The sequence below is a fragment of the Falco peregrinus genome, chromosome 14 (genome assembly GCF_023634155.1).
Source record: "Falco peregrinus isolate bFalPer1 chromosome 14, bFalPer1.pri, whole genome shotgun sequence".
Taxonomy (NCBI): domain Eukaryota; kingdom Metazoa; phylum Chordata; class Aves; order Falconiformes; family Falconidae; genus Falco; species Falco peregrinus.
In genome coordinates, this window is record NC_073734.1 from 11,834,848 (window position 1) to 11,853,613 (window position 18,766).

General features: G+C 37.4%; 1 protein-coding gene and 1 long non-coding RNA gene across 4 annotated transcripts in view; one reads left to right on the top strand and one right to left on the bottom strand.

Moving 5' to 3' along the window:
• LOC114011713 (uncharacterized) overlaps positions 1-17,727 on the top strand; it is a 34,574-nt gene extending 16,847 nt beyond the window's left edge. The window contains exon 3 of the long non-coding RNA XR_003553762.2: positions 17,385-17,727. This is a non-coding gene — a long non-coding RNA (uncharacterized LOC114011713). The remainder of the gene's footprint in view (positions 1-17,384) is intronic.
• Positions 1-18,766, bottom strand: part of CDH11 (cadherin 11) — a 247,215-nt gene that overhangs the window by 3,888 nt on the left and 224,561 nt on the right. For 2 of the 3 annotated variants that reach the window (XM_055818805.1, XM_055818806.1), the window contains exons 4-13: positions 16,510-16,905; positions 15,197-15,491; positions 14,321-14,440; positions 13,630-13,797; positions 10,517-10,704; positions 8,749-9,002; positions 7,633-7,769; positions 7,312-7,433; positions 6,410-6,527; positions 23-274 (exon numbers count right to left, since the gene is read on the bottom strand). In XM_055818805.1, coding sequence (XP_055674780.1) covers positions 23-274; positions 6,410-6,527; positions 7,312-7,433; positions 7,633-7,769; positions 8,749-9,002; positions 10,517-10,704; positions 13,630-13,797; positions 14,321-14,440; positions 15,197-15,491; positions 16,510-16,737 — 1,882 coding nt within the window. In that variant the 5' untranslated portion in view covers positions 16,738-16,905. Of the gene's footprint in view, positions 1-22; positions 275-6,409; positions 6,528-7,311; positions 7,434-7,632; positions 7,770-8,748; positions 9,003-10,516; positions 10,705-13,629; positions 13,798-14,320; positions 14,441-15,196; positions 15,492-16,509; positions 16,906-17,787; positions 17,894-18,766 lie in introns of all 3 variants that reach the window. The other variant, XM_055818807.1, reaches the window with a different exon arrangement.

The following is an 18,766-nucleotide window of genomic DNA, read 5'->3' on the forward strand; positions in this document are numbered from 1 at the left end:
AATGAGTAAAGAACTTTCTTACCTAACAAAATCACAATGCAAGCAAGGATGGCAATTAAAGCTCCGGTGCTTAATCCAGCATTGAGGATGTAGGCTTCTGCATTGCAGGAGAGCAAGGAGCCATTGCTGTCACAGGCGCAGACCCGAATGGTGAGGGTGTTGGTGCTGCTCATAGGGGGGACTCCACCATCGCTTATTACAATAGGAAGAAGGTATAAATCTTGCTTTTGGCGACTAAATCCTTCACGTCTAACAAGAACGCTTGCTGTGTTATCTGTTTAAAGAGAGACAGTCTTCATTATTTTTTCCACAAAGTCATCCTCTTATTAAAAATATATAAAAAAAATCTATCTTGCTGCAACAGCTCTGGATTTTCAGATGCCTTAGCATTATTTGTATAATGGAGCAGTACAAAGTATCACCTTCCTAATGACCCCAGAGCAATCACAGTATAGCCTTTCATTCATATAGTACCACGCTCAACTTTAATTATTTTAGGGTGATGAGGGCAACACAAGGAACACAAAATTTCTCTGTTAGTACCTCCTTCTGTCACTCCAGTAACTTTCTGGGAAACTCACAAGATTCATCAACTACCATCATGACTTAGCCTTGGTGTTGCTCTTTGGGCTGGTTCTAGTCTCTTTCCAGAATTAAAGCCTTCAGTGGAGGGAAAAAACCCCCAACTCTCTCTGATTTACAGTTTGTGGTGTCAGACCCACAGGAATGGCAGGCAGAAATCTGTACAAAAATGGTCTGTGTTAACAAGACTCCCACCCAAATGAAGCCAACATTTGCTGTGTATTAGCAGATCTGAGCCTCAGTGTCGACCTCTTTCTGTTAACGCTAACATAAGCAGTATTTTATCAGACCCTGTGTTACTCAGAAAGCTCGATCGTGCAGGCACAGTGTGTCTGGGCACGTTTTGAGCTGTGTGGAGGGAGGAAGGGCTGCAGTGTTGCTCCATCCCAGCGGTGGCCTGCCAAGGGCCTCCTGGGGCAGGTGGGAGCCCAGCTGCTGCCTAGCCACGGGGGGTCGTTTCGGAGGGTCCTTCACACCTCCTGGGGCACAAGCATTTGAAAGGGAACGGGTGACATGAAACGCTGGGATGAGACAGCCAGTGCTTCCTGCTCCTGGCCGCACCGGACACAGGCTAGGACAGATGGACAGCGTTTCGTTATTGTGCTCTTTGTTTCTCAGTTCTCACACTGAACCAAGTTAATAAAATTGTAAACATCCTGAAGTAAATAAAATGAAACAATCATATCTGTGGCTTTCAGACCTTCAAAAACTATTTTAGGATGAGGATTTACTTCACACAACCTTTTCTGTTTTGCTGTGTTCTTTATTTTTCACTATATAACAGACAGGGAAAAAATAAAAGAATGGTTCTTTTATCTACTAAGGGAGGGGTAATTCACCTCCGACGGTACCCATTTTACTATTGCCTCAGGATACTGCAGAAGATTAATCATTTTCCTGTTGAAGAGTCAGCATAAATTCCAGAATTTAATAATGCAAATAATAAAACCTCTCTTAATGATCTAATCACTGCTATTTCCATGAAAGTTTGTGAATAAATTATACCAAAAGAGAAGTATTCTTGCTTTATACTAACCAGCCTTGCAGGCAGTACCCCTGATGGAGGACAAGATCTGAAACTGTCCCCAGATTTTGTGGACAGGGGTCAATTTATGGAATAAGAAGGATGTTTGCACTAGGACCCTGCTTATCTGACTCTCCCACTAATAACTTCTACCAGCAAGGATGAAATTTTTGTAGGACTGTCCTAGATCAGATCTGTTTGTTACATGCCAGATTAATTCATCTCCCCATATCTACACCTCTCCTTCCAGGGCCACCACACCTGATGCCCAGCACAGTTACCTCAGCGTGACAGAACTGTAGTCCTTCTGATACTGAAGTCTCACAAAAAATGTCTGGATAGAAAACAGCTTGTTAACTTCTCCTTTACAGGATGGTCGCGTTTGCTAAGGACAGAGAAGCTGATAAAGATCTGATCGGTTATTACTTTTAGGTTTTGGAGGTGCCCTTCATCTCTTTTCAGTCCTTCTAACCTCCTAAATGTTTACATGCGACATTTGCCCAGCTAGGCTTTGTAGCACAAATTTTTAAAGGACTTTAGTGATATCAGTGTCTGTGTGATAGGACTCTTATTTTAGGACTTTAAATTAATGGACTTATAACAATTTGGTATAAATAGAAATGTAACATCTAATACCTATTAACCTATCAAGTAATACTTGAACCAAAATATATTGATATAGAATAAAACTACTCCACAGAGTTCTCTAAAATTCATTTAATAATTCATTTCCTCAATATGAGAACAAAGATCTGCTCTGTTAAATAAAAGATTGTAATAGGACAGATTATTCTTGTAGCAAAAAAGTATGAACATTAGTAGTGGGCTGAGCTACAACTGCCTAGAGGCTGCAAAGGCAATATGGAAGGAAACACAGGCATTATCATATATTAATATATTTAGTCTGCTGTCTATATGTATTATGTTATATCACGTCACATCATGTCATATTTTTCTTAAATTTTGGCAGCTTAAATAGTATTCCTAACTAGAAATAAGAAAAAGAATAGCATATTATTCATTTATACAGACTGGCCAATTCCACTGCAGTCAATTACATTACACTAAGGCTCAATTTGATCCAATGGTTGATTTATCTGGTTTAACTTGCAGTCATTTCTATTTTAACATTTTTTAAAAAGAAAAATCTAATCAACATGCCTGGCTAAACTTTACAAAGGACTAGCATATATCAACTCTAAAAGGTCATTTTTAAAAGTTTTTTTTTTGTTTGTTTATGTTCACTTCTCACATTTAGAAGAAACAAAATATCTGTAAGAGGAAAAAAAAACAACCCCCTTTTACCTAGATAAAAGATAATATATAATCCAAGCTAGTATTCTCATTCTTGCTTTTTCATTATTTCCAAGTCCCAGGAGTTTAACTATAATCCAGGTATAATGGCATTTTTTAAGCCAAGAAACAGAAGTTAAATGTCAATACCAGCTTAAAACTACTACTTAACACATATGGGAGCTACTTGACTGACAGTCTTAACAAACACATTGGGGGTTAACACCAGACAGAAGGAAGAAAACAGCCATCTCAACACCATCCGGAAAAATACACTCTCATTTTCCAGCTATTATTGTCTGGGATATCCAATATCCAACACTATTGTAAGTGAAGATTACCTATACTCTCCATGAAATCTTCACAATTAGAAGTTAAAATTGCATGACTTCGTGGTGATCTTTAGAGTGATCTTCCTGGCCTTTGATTTTCATCTTTATCTCTGGTGATCTTCTTGAGAGTTTTCCAGTTTTTTTCCTTTACATACAGGCAAATGTAGCTTAGCTTTTGGAGCTTGTTAGCATATATATTGTGTAAGGAGGCTTCTAGATTTAAGCAGCTGACTGTAGTTGTGAACATTACCACCTATATCAGAATATGAGTGCTGATTCAGCAGGAAACAAGCACTTTCAGGGGTCCAACTCTCTAAAATCATTACCCGGCAGTAGCAATTGCTGTGGCTAATCCATGGCAAAATCCGGTAACTTTCTTGTACATATGTTTCAAAATGTCTTGATTACGAAGGTCTGAAATTGAGAGCCAGAGGACTTGTTTCTATTAAAACAAAGTGGATTTTAGTCACCGATTTTAGGGGACTCGCAAACTTAATTTCAGTCTTTGTGAAGCACTATGCTGTGGATTTGGGAACACGGCTACACCTAGCCTTTGCCACTGAGGTGTAACTCGTCCTTGTGCAGCACGGTAAAGCAAGGTGGCTGCAACCCTTCCAGCAACGCTGGCTGTGTGCCAGGCCTCCACACAAGGTGAGCCAAGCCGAGTCAAGGGCGTTTCAGTTTAGGACACAGCAGGATTAAAAGCAGGAAACCCACTTGCTGAAAGTCCATCTCTTTACTGTGAAGTGCCATGAACCTCCACCACTCTTTTGAAGCTCTGACTTCAATGGGAGTAAAATTGAACAGGGCCTGGGCAAACACAGTGCTGTTTATTTATGTGGTATAATGTAAGTAAACAGTGCAAAAGTAATTCAGTGTTTTATCACAGCATGTGATAAGCCATTATCTCATGTTTTCTATGGAAGTATGGAAGATAGTCTCAGCTGAAAAACTTGGTAACACAGTAGGCTATTAATAGGATGTAGAATGTGATTACATTTTTTGCATTACTGCAATATGTGATTACTTTTAGGAGTTGGTAGAAAGAAACTCTATTAAATGATAATTATGGATTGTATTCACTTTAAAGTTCTGTAATAGACCCAGACATTGGAGTTTTCATTAACTGTTCTCCACAGTAAATAAGGCTGTTTTTCTTTGAAACTAGCAATTCCCTCGGAAAGCAGTGGCCTGGTATATTAGACTACTTGGATTTATAACTGAGAAAAAAAATATTCAAATAGTCATGTAAATTATTTGACTTGCAGATGGTGACACACTCTCTCCGAGAAGTTTGGTTGGGTTTTTTGGGTTTGGGTTTTTTTTTTTGTATGGAAGTATATAGAACTTTAACTTTTTTAAATTTGCTCTCTACCATAACTTACTTTAAAACAGCCGACAGAAATAGTTAAATTAACAACATGACTGCACTGAAGACTGTACAAAAATGAGGGACAGACAGGATGAAAATGGATGGATTTCATTACATTATTAATTTCCCAAACACGAAACTATGAGAGAAGATTAGATCCTTAAATAGCATCTTGTTGAAATAACCTTTTGCAGTATTGTCAGGTACAATCACTGCATTCAACTGACATCATCATTTCAATTACAAAACATTTTTTCCTGGGCTAACTTTTTTATTGAAAAAAAAAAAAAAAAAAAAAAAAGAAAGAATTTGCTGGATACAGAAATGAAAGATTAGTGGAATTGGCTGGAGTCAGAAACCATAACAGCATTTGCCTGCAGCTGTATCAGAGAGTCTCAATTCTGACCTATGCTTCCTCTGTTAGATTATAAAACCTAATTCATCTTCAGTTTGATATGGTGACCATAAAACATCTTTTAAAGAGAAACTTGCCCTCAAGGTCTCAGGCAAAGAATACATTTTTATTTACTTTCCTCTAAAAATATATTCATCAGTTTTTCAAAAATTGTGGTTTACTACTTTAAAGAGAATAAATATATCCCCTCCACTGGATCTGTTACGAATTGCTTATGTATGTACAAGTGTCAAGCACTAGGCAACAGTATTACTTTGACCCTTCAAGAATAACAGAAATTTTGTTTGGGGACTCTGATGATAATTGCCCTCACTTCAGATGCTGACAGAGATATACAGTATGCCACAACATAATACTTGAGAAAAAGAAGTTTTTACTGAAATCATGCATCTGGATTATGTTGCCTTTTGTACTTCTGGCAATCTAGAAGAAATATTTTGGATTTGTTATTTAAACCAGTTCTACTTTTCTGAAAACAGTCAAGTTTCCTTCAAACATTAAAGCTTGCTAATTAAAACCAATTTCTTAGAAGCTGAAGCAGTTTTTTTCCCCATACAGGAAAATAGCAAATGAACATTGAATGACAATATCCTACTGATTATCATTAAATAAATAGAATAAATATGTATAATGGCAGACTTGTCTTTTTTCCATTTACCCCCTTCTGCCTTCCTCACCAAGTTAGGTTCGCTGATGATTTTATGTTAGATGATCAAATAAATTTGGACACTCCCCTATGCCTGGATTTTTCCCCACAAATTTCTTATATCTTAACGTCAATCTGAATGCAAGATTTATACTATATTTCATGGATAGAAAATTGGCAAAGGAATCAGGATACCCGTCCTGAGATACACCCAATGTGGGTATGTTTCACAACAAAAATCCAAATTTGTATTTCCTACAAAAGGTTAGCATGGCAGTGATTTTATTCCATTAGGAATCTAGTCCACATCTCACATGATCCATAATTTACAAAAAACAGCAAGCAGAGTAAAGTGAACAAATACAAGCAACCTAACAATTTTGGCTTAGCAAGTACGTTTTCTCTAAATCGAGGTGATTTGCCAATTATATTTAGTGAAAGTTTTTGTCATTGTTTTTCACCCTCTTCCAGGAAGATAAAATGGCAGTGGATTCTTCATGCAGGGTATTATTATGTAATTTTAAAAATGTATTCAAGAAAATGAAAGCGAGTTAACAAGCATCACATTATTCCAAGAACATCCTTGTATTTCAGCTGTATGTTTTCTGCCTTCCTCCCCTAAATCTCTGGAAAACAGACACTCTGTCCAAGTTAATGAAAATGCTGTTGCATAACATTATGTTGGCCATTAGTTTTACTTTGTCATTTCTTTGGACTCTAGTATACAGGGAATCTTCACACAAACCTCTGTTGTCTCTGAGTGTAAAATTTGGATTATGAATAATTTCAGGTGGTAAAGTGAAGATAAATCTTGGTCCATTGGCCGAGTCATCCTTGTCATCAGCACTAATTGTAATAAATTGCTGTAAAAGAAAAGTACTCTGTAAACAAACAGCTCCTTCTCTGGATACATCACATATAGACAGCATTCTGAGAAATCTCTTGAGTACAAAAAAAGGGCAGAGCCCCCCTACATGCCTGAAAAGTGTCTGCAATTATAAACATAGAGCAGACTCAAACCTAGAACAAGCAATCTTTATTTACTATTATATTTAACCAATGGAGAATTAAAGATGTAACAGTATACGCCACAAATATGTGTTAATGTTAACTTAATAGACTAAATAAAATTCCGCATAAAATTCAGCAGTTCAGAAAGAGGTAGCACAACATCCTTTTCAAACTGCTACACTACATGCAGAAGTACAGATATCATGTAGGGCCGTATTTCTCTGTGGTACTCACCCCTCTTCCTCACAGACTGTTCAAGGATAAACCTGCAGGCTAAGCTCTACGAGCACTGTACTGTGATTCTTCCCAGGAGGGACTGAGTATTTTTGTAATATCCGAAACAGGCTCACAAATGGGGAAGCTGCTCCCAGCCCGCTTTGCTGCCCATGGGATGGTGGATACTCACACTCAACATCAGTCACCTTCAGCGCACAAAGCACTGTATCTATAACTGTTGATAGTAGTTCAAAATAAAAACACAGGAAAGTGCCTTTCTGTGTGCTTTGGGGTATTTAGGCCAAAATTTCAAAATAAACATTTGTTTACTACCACTTATTTGAGCTGCCGACACAAAACTGGGCTAACACCCTGAAGAAAGCAGTCCGTGCGCAGGGAAGGTGGTGGGCACAGGCATACCTGATTGCTTCTAGCATTCTCACAAACAAACGCTTCATAGGCTGCTGCAAATTTTGGAGCATTATCGTTGACATCGATGACCTTAATTGCAACTGGAACTTTGGCTTCCTGGTGTTGTTTGTCTATAAGAATAAGCAAACCCAAAATGAAACAGAAGCAGGAAAACTCCTCAAAACAAACAAAATCCCAGCAGTATCCAGCGGAAAATGGAATAGGCTGAAGCATTTCTACTGGGATTTTTCACAGCTTGTCAAACTGAGACAATTAGAAGACTACAGAATTTATATCATTGATTATAAAATACCTCAGTGAAATACTTACGGACTTCAACTGCAAAGACAGAGATATTATGCCAAGCAATTTCTTCCCTATCCAAAGCTTTTATTGTCTTGATATTGCCATCCTCTGCATTAATAATAAAATATCTTTCAAGGTCAGTGTGACGATCAATTGAATATCTAAAGCAGATTGAAAGTCAGTAATTAGATGGAAGGACTTAGTTTCATGCATGCAAATTTGTTCTATATTGTTATTATTTTTAAATAATTCTTAGTACACTTATTGTTATCCTTAATATCATTGTCAAAGGGGTGATATGTGCTCTTTTAAAAGGAGATTCACCTGGCTGGTGTCTACATTTAGAAAAAATATTACATCACAATGTTTATAGTAAGTGAAAACTGGTGTTCTTTGAAGTCTCCATTAAAGCCCCAAAATACTCTTCATTTTCCTCTCTTATAAAACATGATAAAAGTATCTACTGAGATATTTAAGTTTTCTTCTGTTTCATGTTAATCATTAAGATCTTTTAAGTCTTCTGATCTTTGGATTACTCAGAATTTTAATTGATTATACCAGATTAATAAATATTACCCATTATCTACACATTCATACAGTTTTATACAGCTCCGGTTTTCCTATCTTTACCTTGCAATTCTTTGAATTGTCAACTATACCCACAAAACAAGAGTTTCATAATTTAAGTTACATGGAGAACATAATGAACAAAAATAAACAAAAAGAAAACTATCCAATGTAACAGTGGAAAGTAGGGTTATGTGTATTTGTACATTAGCAATTAATATTTAACAATTACCCAACATAATCTCTAATCTACTGTGTAGACTTGTATCTTTTGAGAAAGAAAAAAATGCTGTGATATTTTATAGAAAATGTAATTTAGAATAGAGCCTAACACAGATGTCCTATTTTAATTAGACATAGCTATGGTACCACTTGCTTAGTGATATAGGCTTTGAGAAGCTAGTAGCTTATGGAACAACTCATTAAAAACAATGCTATATGGTTAAATTTATTAACATCCTGGGTGAATGTAGAATATTACTGTGCTAGATCTATCGCACTATCTTAATAACTTGCATAACAATTCTAAAAGCTAATGCTTAGAAAGAAACAGCTTGCTCTGATGAAGCATACCTTATAGCACTGTTTGCAGCATCAGGGTCTTTGGCATGCACTTTTCCAACCACAGTACCAGATGCTGCATTTTCTTGTACTTCAAAAACATAACTTGGCTTTAAAAATACAGGTGGCTCATCGGCATCTTCCACTGATATCTTCACTGTTACTGTGTCCTTGAATGGCCCATTACTGATGAACTTAGGGTCAATATGTACATTGGCTGCCTCTACCTTCAGACTGTAGGACTTTTTGGTTTCAAAATCTAAGAGCTGTGAGAAATAAGACAACACATGCCACAGTTAGGAGAAGTAGAGTGTAAAAGCAGTAAGCAGTCCCCTAGTATTCAATGACATAAAACAAATGTGAGCATCTGTCAACAAGCTTAGACTGAAATGTGTGTATTTAAAAACATCAAGACTCAAATGGAAGGAGCTACATTCTATGTATGGAGCAGCATAGGAAGGCGCTCAAGATGTCACGACACGGTCCTTGTCTTGCTCTTTGCTTGCTGTATCACTCAGGAGACCATCATTATTGGGAAAATTAACCTTTTCTTCATACAGCCTCCCATGTAACACAAAACAGCAATGGATAGGAAAGGGGTTCCCACAATATGCCAGCATTGGCCTATCCCAAGCTGGCATGTGTTCCTTTAGAGATATGGATGTGGCTTGAACTGGGAGCATCGTGAGAAGTTAAATTATGGACCCAGAGAAGTTAAATTATTTAAGTAGTAGGGGAAATGTGCAGATGCTTTGCAGTGCTTTCATTTCTGTCTGTCTTTCAATCCATAGATCTCGGAGCACTTTACAATGGGGAGGTGAAATAATGCCCCATGAGGTAAGTCCTTTTGGGAGGCTGGGAAAAGCCACAGCACACCTGTGCTGTCAGTAACATGGCATGGCCGCAGCGTTGCAGCACTGGGAACCTCAAAATGATCATGCAGGTGCCAACCACAAGTCACAGTCTGCTAACACCATAGACTAGTGGTGTGACAGTTCCACCTGCATTGTAAAACACACAAATAACACACTCCCACCTCTACAACAGAGAGAGTAATTGAACCACAGCAGAGTTTTGACCAGAAGAGACCTCTGGGTGTCTTTCTGCGAGACCATCCCAATGTGCAAGGCAGGGCTAACTTTCACATTAAATTGCCCAGGCCTTCTCCTTTCAGTTTTGGTTATCTCCAGGACAGATTAATAGCTATAAAGATACAAAGGGCAAAATAATAATGCTGAAATAATGAATAAGATTTATGATTTATCATTTGTAATTTAAAATTCATTTAGTAACACTTTTAAAGAGCATGCTGATGGATTGTATCCGAGATCACCTCCGTATTTTTGCTGCTTTTCTCATAGCCTGTGACTCCTTCAGAACAATATTGTGGACAATGCACAGTTGAAGAATTCAAACTATAGGGCATGAGGCTATTCAGACCGAACATAAAGCAACAGTGAATGTGTGCTACTTATCAGCACTAGGCAAAACTTCATTAACAATGAAGCTGATGGCATTGTATTTTACCGTGACGTTTTATTATGAATTCATTTAGTTTGTGCAATTTATCCACTGTACAGTATTTATGTAACTCTTCTGGGTTATTTTCTTCCATTCCAATTCAGCTAATGGGGAAATGGAATATTAAGAGTTAATCACAGCTCTAGAAACAAATTAAGTGAAATTGCATTTACTGATATTTGATCTTAGGTGCTAATCCATTATTACCAAATCTTCTGTCAACAACAAAGAATGCTACACATTGGTAGGTAATACTCACCTTCTTAAGCTTTACAACACCTTCCTGAGTCTCGTAATCTGTTGTAATTTCAAACATATCCATGCCATCTCCGTCAATGATGCTGTAAGCTACTAAGCCATTTTCCCCAATGTCTGGATCTTTGGCCTTCACTCTTCCTACTTCCTCTCCTGGAACAGCTGCTTCCGACACTGACATCTGGTACACACCTGGTGGAAGGAAAAAAGGCATCTGCCTTAAGTATGCAGTCTGCTCTCCAGTTGTGTATTTACTAGTTTAACTTGTAAGTTCCAAATAAACACAGTAATTTTTTACATTTTCAAATTCCCTGAAGGAATGTTACATTATAAAGAGCTCTGAGAAGCAAGTCAGTTGTGAAATCTTGAAGCACATTGCTAATCTATGTAACATTACCTCCCTACTGATGTTTTACAACACATCTGTGTATCTCTCTGTTCAGGGTAGGGTTAAAAAGACAATCAATTATTCCGAATGCAGAAATCGTTGTAACATCAAGGTTATCATTCATATAAGAAACATTATTACAAAAAAGGAAGGAAAACTCTCTTTCATACGACTCATAGTATGACCTTCAAGTCTCTAGAGTCCAGAAGCATTTCTGCCCATTCATTCAGGAGCCATAAATTTTATACAACAAATTGGATAAGACCTCTCTGCTGTGCTGGCTAAAGAATAGATCAGTTGCTTTCTATGGCTTAAATTTGGAGGGTGAACGTACAGTAGCAATGACGCTTAAAATTCAACACAACAGAGAATACATACCAATTTGTGTGGCATTCCATATCAAACAGAAAACAGCTTTCCTTCATCAAACTCCAGCAGGAAAGCCATCCCCAAACATCCCATAGATGTGTTGCCATACAGTTTTTCCCTTGTGTATTCAGGGGCACCAGAGGAGAGCATTACTGTTCCTGGATAGATCTCTCTCCAACAGTTGTCCTTTAGGCAGCATTGATTTCACAACCTTCCCAACCCACTCCACAGTTTGGATAACATAACCTGATCCTAAATGTACAAATCTATGTAAGCATTTTCTGCTACTTCATCAGCACATCAGCATTAATGAGTTGGGGGGGGGGGGGGGGGGGGAAGCATAATAAAATAAAATAATCTAATTTATCCTCCGCTCCATAATTGCTCTTTGTCGCTACACGAGCACCCTAGGAACATCAGGAGACTTACACCAGGCAGGGACTTGGCTCATTACCCATAAAAACAATTGGCACATGTCATTGGAATAGGTCATTAACTCCAGTCACAAAGAACCCAAAATGTAAGCACATAACTCATTAAGTGCTTGAGCAATGAACAACAACAACAAAAAAAAAAGAACAAGAAGAAAGAAAATAATAAAAAAAAATCAATCATTTGAATGTCTATATGAACAGGCCAAACCTGTTTCTGAGATACAAAGCATTCCAAATTAAGGTTTTAAGTTGGCGTTAGATGATTAAGTTTAGTAACTGCTATTTAACATTTCTGATAATTTTAAATATTTTCCCAAAATACTCAGTAAAGTGGCTGGAATTTCTAGAGAAAAATCCATCACTTGATGGAATTAATCAACAAAATACCATGTACTGGGGTTCCAGGTTATGATTTGAGTGAAAAGGTATGTTTGTGAGCTATGTAAAACCTGACATTTTTAGGATTTAATACTTTCCTATTAGAATGGTAGAAAATGCTGACATAGATTTTTACATTTAGGGACTGGCTATGTAATTTAAACTTTTGCATGAGGGTCCAGGAAGCTGCAACATCGGAAAAAGAGCTGTTAGAGAGATGGTCTTATCCAGGGTGTATCAGTGTCATACCAGTTGCTCAGAGGAGAAACAGGCTGGGCTGGGCTGGTGTGTGCACTGCACTCCAAACAAACCCAACAGAAACCCATGCAGAGATAAGCTGCAGAACAGATGTGTGGGTCCACTAATGTACTTCCACCCAACTGTGAAGACTGAATCTGTTAATGTCAGTCCTGATTAATTTTATGTGTGAAAAATAAATAGCACAGGTATAAAAAATTGCTTTGTTTGACCACCAGCAATACACTTCAACCATCAATTTAGAAATGTAATTGTACTAAATTTAGCTTGGACTGTCATGGTAAATATAAGTCTTGAGGAATATCCAGTCTTAACCTTTATTCTTACGGACATTCGCCATCCACAGAGTGTTTAGAGAAGTAAAGGATAAAGCATCAACACTTAAAATGAAAGGCTATGTGAAATAAAAAATGATGCTCACTCGCTTGAAGGTCTGTCAAAGACCTGAAAGGGCATAATCAGGAGCCATTAATAGATTGTACAACATTTTCATCAAGGGCCAAGAAAAGCATGAGACTTCAAGCCTGAGAAATACAGCTTTAAGAACATAACGTAGATCTTTTCTTTATTCATCTTCATCAAAAATCAAATTGGATTTGTTCCTTGAAAATGACTACCATAACTATGCTTGCAAATAGCTATGAACTTGGAGTACTGAAAGGCATGACACGAAGCCACTTGGAGACTTCTTTCAAATGCTGTCAGTCTAATTGGAGAGATTTCTGCCGTGATTTTTTGTTTTAACCTCCTATTTCCCTGCAATGATTTCTAAAAGTTCTTGTGGTCTGAGCAGAGTAATGAATGCTACTTGCTTTTTTATAGTGTCTTTCACCATCCACAGCAGAATTATGAAAAAGGGAAAAAAGGTAAACCAGCTAATCCAGCACTGCTGCAGGGCAGGTACATTTTCTAGTATTCTTGACCAATTTGATTTAACACACAAGATGGCCCTCAAGAAATAGGGCTTCTTTCTCCACTAACAGAAAAGTCCACACTATGTCTCCCTGGTCATACCATAGGTATATTTCTAATATAACATGGCCCAGTGGTTTAAAAAATGAACTGTAGGGTTAGGAATCCTTCTAATGTAATCTTAACCTTAAAAAGCGTCTCACTTTGCAACACAAAGGAAATAATCCAGATTCTAAGGCTCTGTATGTTACTAGCAGTATGTAATATTTATCTATTCACATGTGTGCTGTGATAATCCATCAGTTACTGCTTTTTGAATAGATCTGATAGTATACAAATACAGGTACTGGTAGTAAATGCAAAGAAGTTGTTACTTACTCTGTGGGAACTTTGGTGGGTTGTCATTGACATCTGTAAGTGTAATTGTCACTTTGGTTGTCCCTGAGAGGCCTCCCATGTGTCCTCCCATATCTTTTGCCTGTATTACAACATGATACTCTTCCTTAGCTTCTCTATCCATATTTGGAAGGGCAGTTCGGATAATTCCTATAAATACAAAGAAAATATGGCACATACAAATTTTCCTATGTTCACATCAGGAGAAATTGGACACTGCATTTTTAGCTTGCATTAAAACACAGCAATATTTGCAGTGTTGGTGCAGATTCTGTTTTCCCTACACTGTGCATCATGCTATGCAAGGAAAGTAGCCGAAATATTCAACACAGCTGAACACAGAACAATCCTGGAAAAACTACAGTTCAGCGTTGAAACTGCCGTTTTTATCATATCATATCATATCATATCATAACATATCATATCATATATCATATCATACCACAAAAGAAACAGCATCATTGCTCTAGTGTAGTGTAACCAGAAGCTCTATTGAATACCAGGGGACCAGCCAGCAAAAAAGCTTAGCTGGAATCGAGAGAGAATGAAGGAAGCTTTGCACAAACACGTCAGTAGATATATCCAACTGTACTGCCTCAGTCAATATACTTAGTTCTTCATTTTAATGTATTCCAGTTATGAGGTCCTACTCAAATAAACTGCTCAATAATACCTGTTTGAGCTTCCACCGAGAAGTACGGCTGACCTTCAAGAATACTGTAAACCAATTTGGCACTGTTCCCATAGGTGGGATCATCAGCATCTGAAGCTGTTACCTGAATAACTGATGTACCTAAAAGTGGAAAGCAAACACAGAAGGAATACAGTCAGAAGCAAATGTGTCTGTAAGAAGCGTGCGGATGCTTTCAGTCATACAGCATAACTATTTCTTAACTTTTTCCCAGATTCGGTAAATGAAAAAGAAATGTACTTGGCCATTTATATACGACAAAATAGACTTGTGTGATCTAAAAAGATTTGTCATCAGCTGTGATGTGGATTCATGTTCTAAACACTGAATATATAGAAGCCAGCAGTCACTCTGTACCAGTATAGTTTTTTTCCTCGGTAGTTTAAGCCTTAGATTGTTTTTGTCATTAGCCAAATAATAGTTTTCTGTTTACATTTTCCTCAGTAAGCTGCAGAGAAATCTTTCCTGTAGAAATCTCTGAGATAGACAGAAGCTTAAACAGAAGACGAAAATGGAATAGATAGTGTGGCAGTAACTCCTTAGCTTTGTTATGCAGCTCTGCCAAGGGAATGATGATGTTTACCCCAGAGGATTCACACCCCATAAATTCCAGGGGACACTCACATTCCTTCCTAGAAGGAAATAGTCCTGTTCTAGGAACCATCTAGAGACACTTCAATCGTGACAGCTAGTAGCTGTGCAGGGTTTGATTTGGTCAGCAAAGTAAGACAAATTGACTGAGCCACTGGCTGAGCATGAAGTAAATTTTACTTCCCAATAAGAAATAAAGCCATGATGTACTGACGATGCAACATCTTCCATAGGGCCAGGAGCTGAAGCACATTTACGAGTACTTACCTACGTTTGATCTCTCTGGCACATTGGCATGGTAGTTTTCATGAAGAAACTCAGGCGGGTTGTCATTTATATCTTGAACTTTAACAATGAATTCAGAAGGTGGTTCCAAAGGTCTGTTAGTGTTCCTGTCTACAGCTTGTGCTGTCAGAGTGTACTGAGCTCTCTCCTCCCGGTCCAGTGTCTTTGTTGCATGGATGTTCCCTGATTTGTCATCGATAACAAAAATGATTCCTGCTCCTTCACCTGAGAGAATGTATTTAATGTTTCCATCTCCAGAATCAATATCTGAATGAAGCTACAAAACGAGAAACAGACACACCTTAACAAGATGGTATACTTGTTATATATGCATTTATGAAAGAAAAAAGTTCAGGAAATATTATCATTTCATAGTTTTCAAAAATCTTGTCTTACATCAGGTGATAATCCGTACGCAGGCACACGCTGTGAACACATCTGCCCTGCGCTCAGAGAAGCTGCCTGCGCAGACTTGCATGCTACTGCATGTAGTGTGCTACTGAGACCCAAGCTTTAAGATTTAAGGTTTAAGATTTAAGGAAGAGAATGCATGAGAAGATATTTAGAAAAGGTTCTTTTTTCAAATGAGGTTGGAAGGAAGAGTCACTTTTACAAAGATTTTGTACCCTACTTACTAATGTATGTAAAAAGCTGTTAAGTGACAAACGGGATGTGACGAATGAGCCAATCGGTGATTGCCAACAAGTTTTTAATTACAACCTCTTCGTTGTAAAGGAAGTAACAAAACCTTACCTTCTTATTTTCACAACCATGTATTTATATTTATGTATTTATATTCTGTTTGTGTTAGACACTAACAGAATAAAATATTAGTCCAGGATGCGTGTACATAGATATATATCTTCCTCTATACATAGCCTTCATATATTTAGTTTTACTGATAACATAACATTGAAGAAATGAAGAGATACCTACTGAGCAGTACACTTTTACTGAGCTGCTGGGTTAAGGCATTACATTTTAATGACCATTTTTAAAGACCCAAGGATGATACCAGATATTCTTGATGCATATTGTTGCTCAAGTGGTTGCTGTGGTTCCTGCTGTCGTGTCAGATAACAGCTTGTACCCCTTCATTCAAAGACTGTTGAGGTCAATGGAAAAGTCTGTATTGACTTAGGTAGTATATTGCTTAAGACCTTAATTGAGCTACAATAGAACGATTAATTCTTAGGTGAATCAGGCAGCTGCTGAAGAAGCAACTAATACAACAGAAAAGCAATGGCAAGGAAAGAAAGCAAAAATTCAAGAATGAAAACCAAATTCTTTCTTACCCTTCCTACCAGTACAGGATCTGGTCCTGTATACTCTTCTATAACAAAGAACTGATTCCACACCCAGCCTCTTTTTGAACGATGCAGAACTTGTCCTTCTTTTCCCTTTTCATGGTGACCATGAAGTGATGGCCTTGCGTGGTTCAGTTTGTCTGTAGTTACGGCATGGCTGTAATACAGCACACCCAGGCAGATAAGAGCGGCATGTAAACAATTGTCCTCCTTCATTTTTGGTTATTTTGTAGGCACAGGAGTATCCAAGAATCTACCCCTTCCACCTTGGAAGTCAAGAAGTTTGGGGCTACTGAAAAGTTTCAGATAAAATGTTCTGCACATAGGATGCCACCACACATTAAACACATCACCTTAATGCTCTGTAGCTTCCCAACTTAATTCCTGAAAGAAAAAAAAATGGAGAAGATAGTTTTGTTATGTCTTTGAGGTGCAATTCTTTTTTATTAAGAAAATAAAACTAGGACTGCCTTGGGAAATGTCAAGATAATAAGAAGATTAAAATATATTCATAATTATTAATACTGAGTAATGAGTATATTTGGTGTTTTGTTACATGTACCTGCCACCTTGTAAAATCTCCTGACTTGCTTGTTAGGGCCCTCATTTGGGAGTTGAAAGATAGAGAATCATATTCTCTCATGATTCTTCCAAATGGATTTAGCCCAAGATGCAAGGTAGCTATAGAAACACCTAATTTATATCGACACCCTCTTTGGAGCTTAGATCAAGCTGTTAAGCCATAGGTTTAGATGTAAGATAGATACCAAGATACTTGCTTATGAAGAGTGGACTATTTCTACACATGCCTTTTCATGACCAACAGACTTTCATGTCGAAAATAACTACCTATGTTTTTCTAGGCAGGAGCAGCGGCTGACAGAACTCCAAGGACCTACATTTTGGATTTAGACCCTACCCTTGAAGTAGCCCTTCTGCCTCCCTCTGAGGATCAAGTTATCGAAGCAGAGAAGCAGCACTGATTGCCAATTTGGCTGCCTTTGTGCTGGTGATGACAAATGCCACAAACAAATAAAAACATATTCAGGTACCTTTGATAATATAACAATTGATTTGGCTATTTGTTCCTACTTTCCCTGTGATTTAAATTACCAGAATGATGTTGATTTCTTACTTTCTAATAATTCTTAAAACACTAGGTCAGAATTAATATTTGAAGCAAAAATTGCGAAATACAGTGAAAACTGAACTGAGGTCTATACCTCCAGCAGCTAATGATCCATCAAAAAGGCCGCTTTCACCTACCCATGGGGTTTCCAACACATAGTACTCCAATCTCTACAGAACAGCCAAGTTTTACAAGGTCCCTACGATGTTTGGTTTAGCTTTCAGTGTAATTCACTTTACTCTTCTGCAAGATAGTAATAAAACATTCAAAGTTATATTCATACAGGCATGTGTATAAATATATGCTACCACCTTCTTTAAAACAGCATGACTTTTTAAATGAGAAATAAGGAGATCTTACACACGGTATCTGTGGTGGAGAAATTATGAATATAGGGAAAAGCTTGAACATACATCAAATTCTATAACTCCAGAAACAGATAAACATCTCACTAGCACCCTTTGCACAGCTACAGAAAAATACACACCCAATATTGACAGACAGGGGTTTATAAATAAGTAATTCATAATTAAGGAATGAAATATTTGGGTTTGTTTCCTCAAAAAATGATGTTTTTCTTTTTATTTTGTTGAAAACTGAAATCACCCCAATTACAACACCACAATGGCTCCAGCATAATGAATTAAACGAAAGTCACACGTATAGATGCAAATATAACCTGGCTTTCCTAAGCATACTTATTAAGTACATTTGGTGTATCCATTTAATTTTTTACTATTGTTGTATGATGTCACATTACAGATGACTCATACCAGCATGGAAGACATGAAAAAGAAAGCAATATTATTTTGGTCAGAAAAATGCTTTCATTCTGATACAATATAAGCGTGTGAAGTGTGGAGCATTAGGTCTGTGGTGGAAGTGGCTTAAATATGAAAAGCCCTTCAACACTAGTTATCATAGTGCATTCATATGATAATAGCTACTCCTAAAAAGAAAGGACACTTCTTTTACCCCCCAGTTTGGCACAGAAAAAATAAAGTTGAACCCCTTAATATGCAACATTTACTTACTAAGTTTCCGTATCATTTAACTTTACTAAACAATAGTAAGTTTTCTTAAATATAAGCCATCAAATTCTCTACTAATCCCACA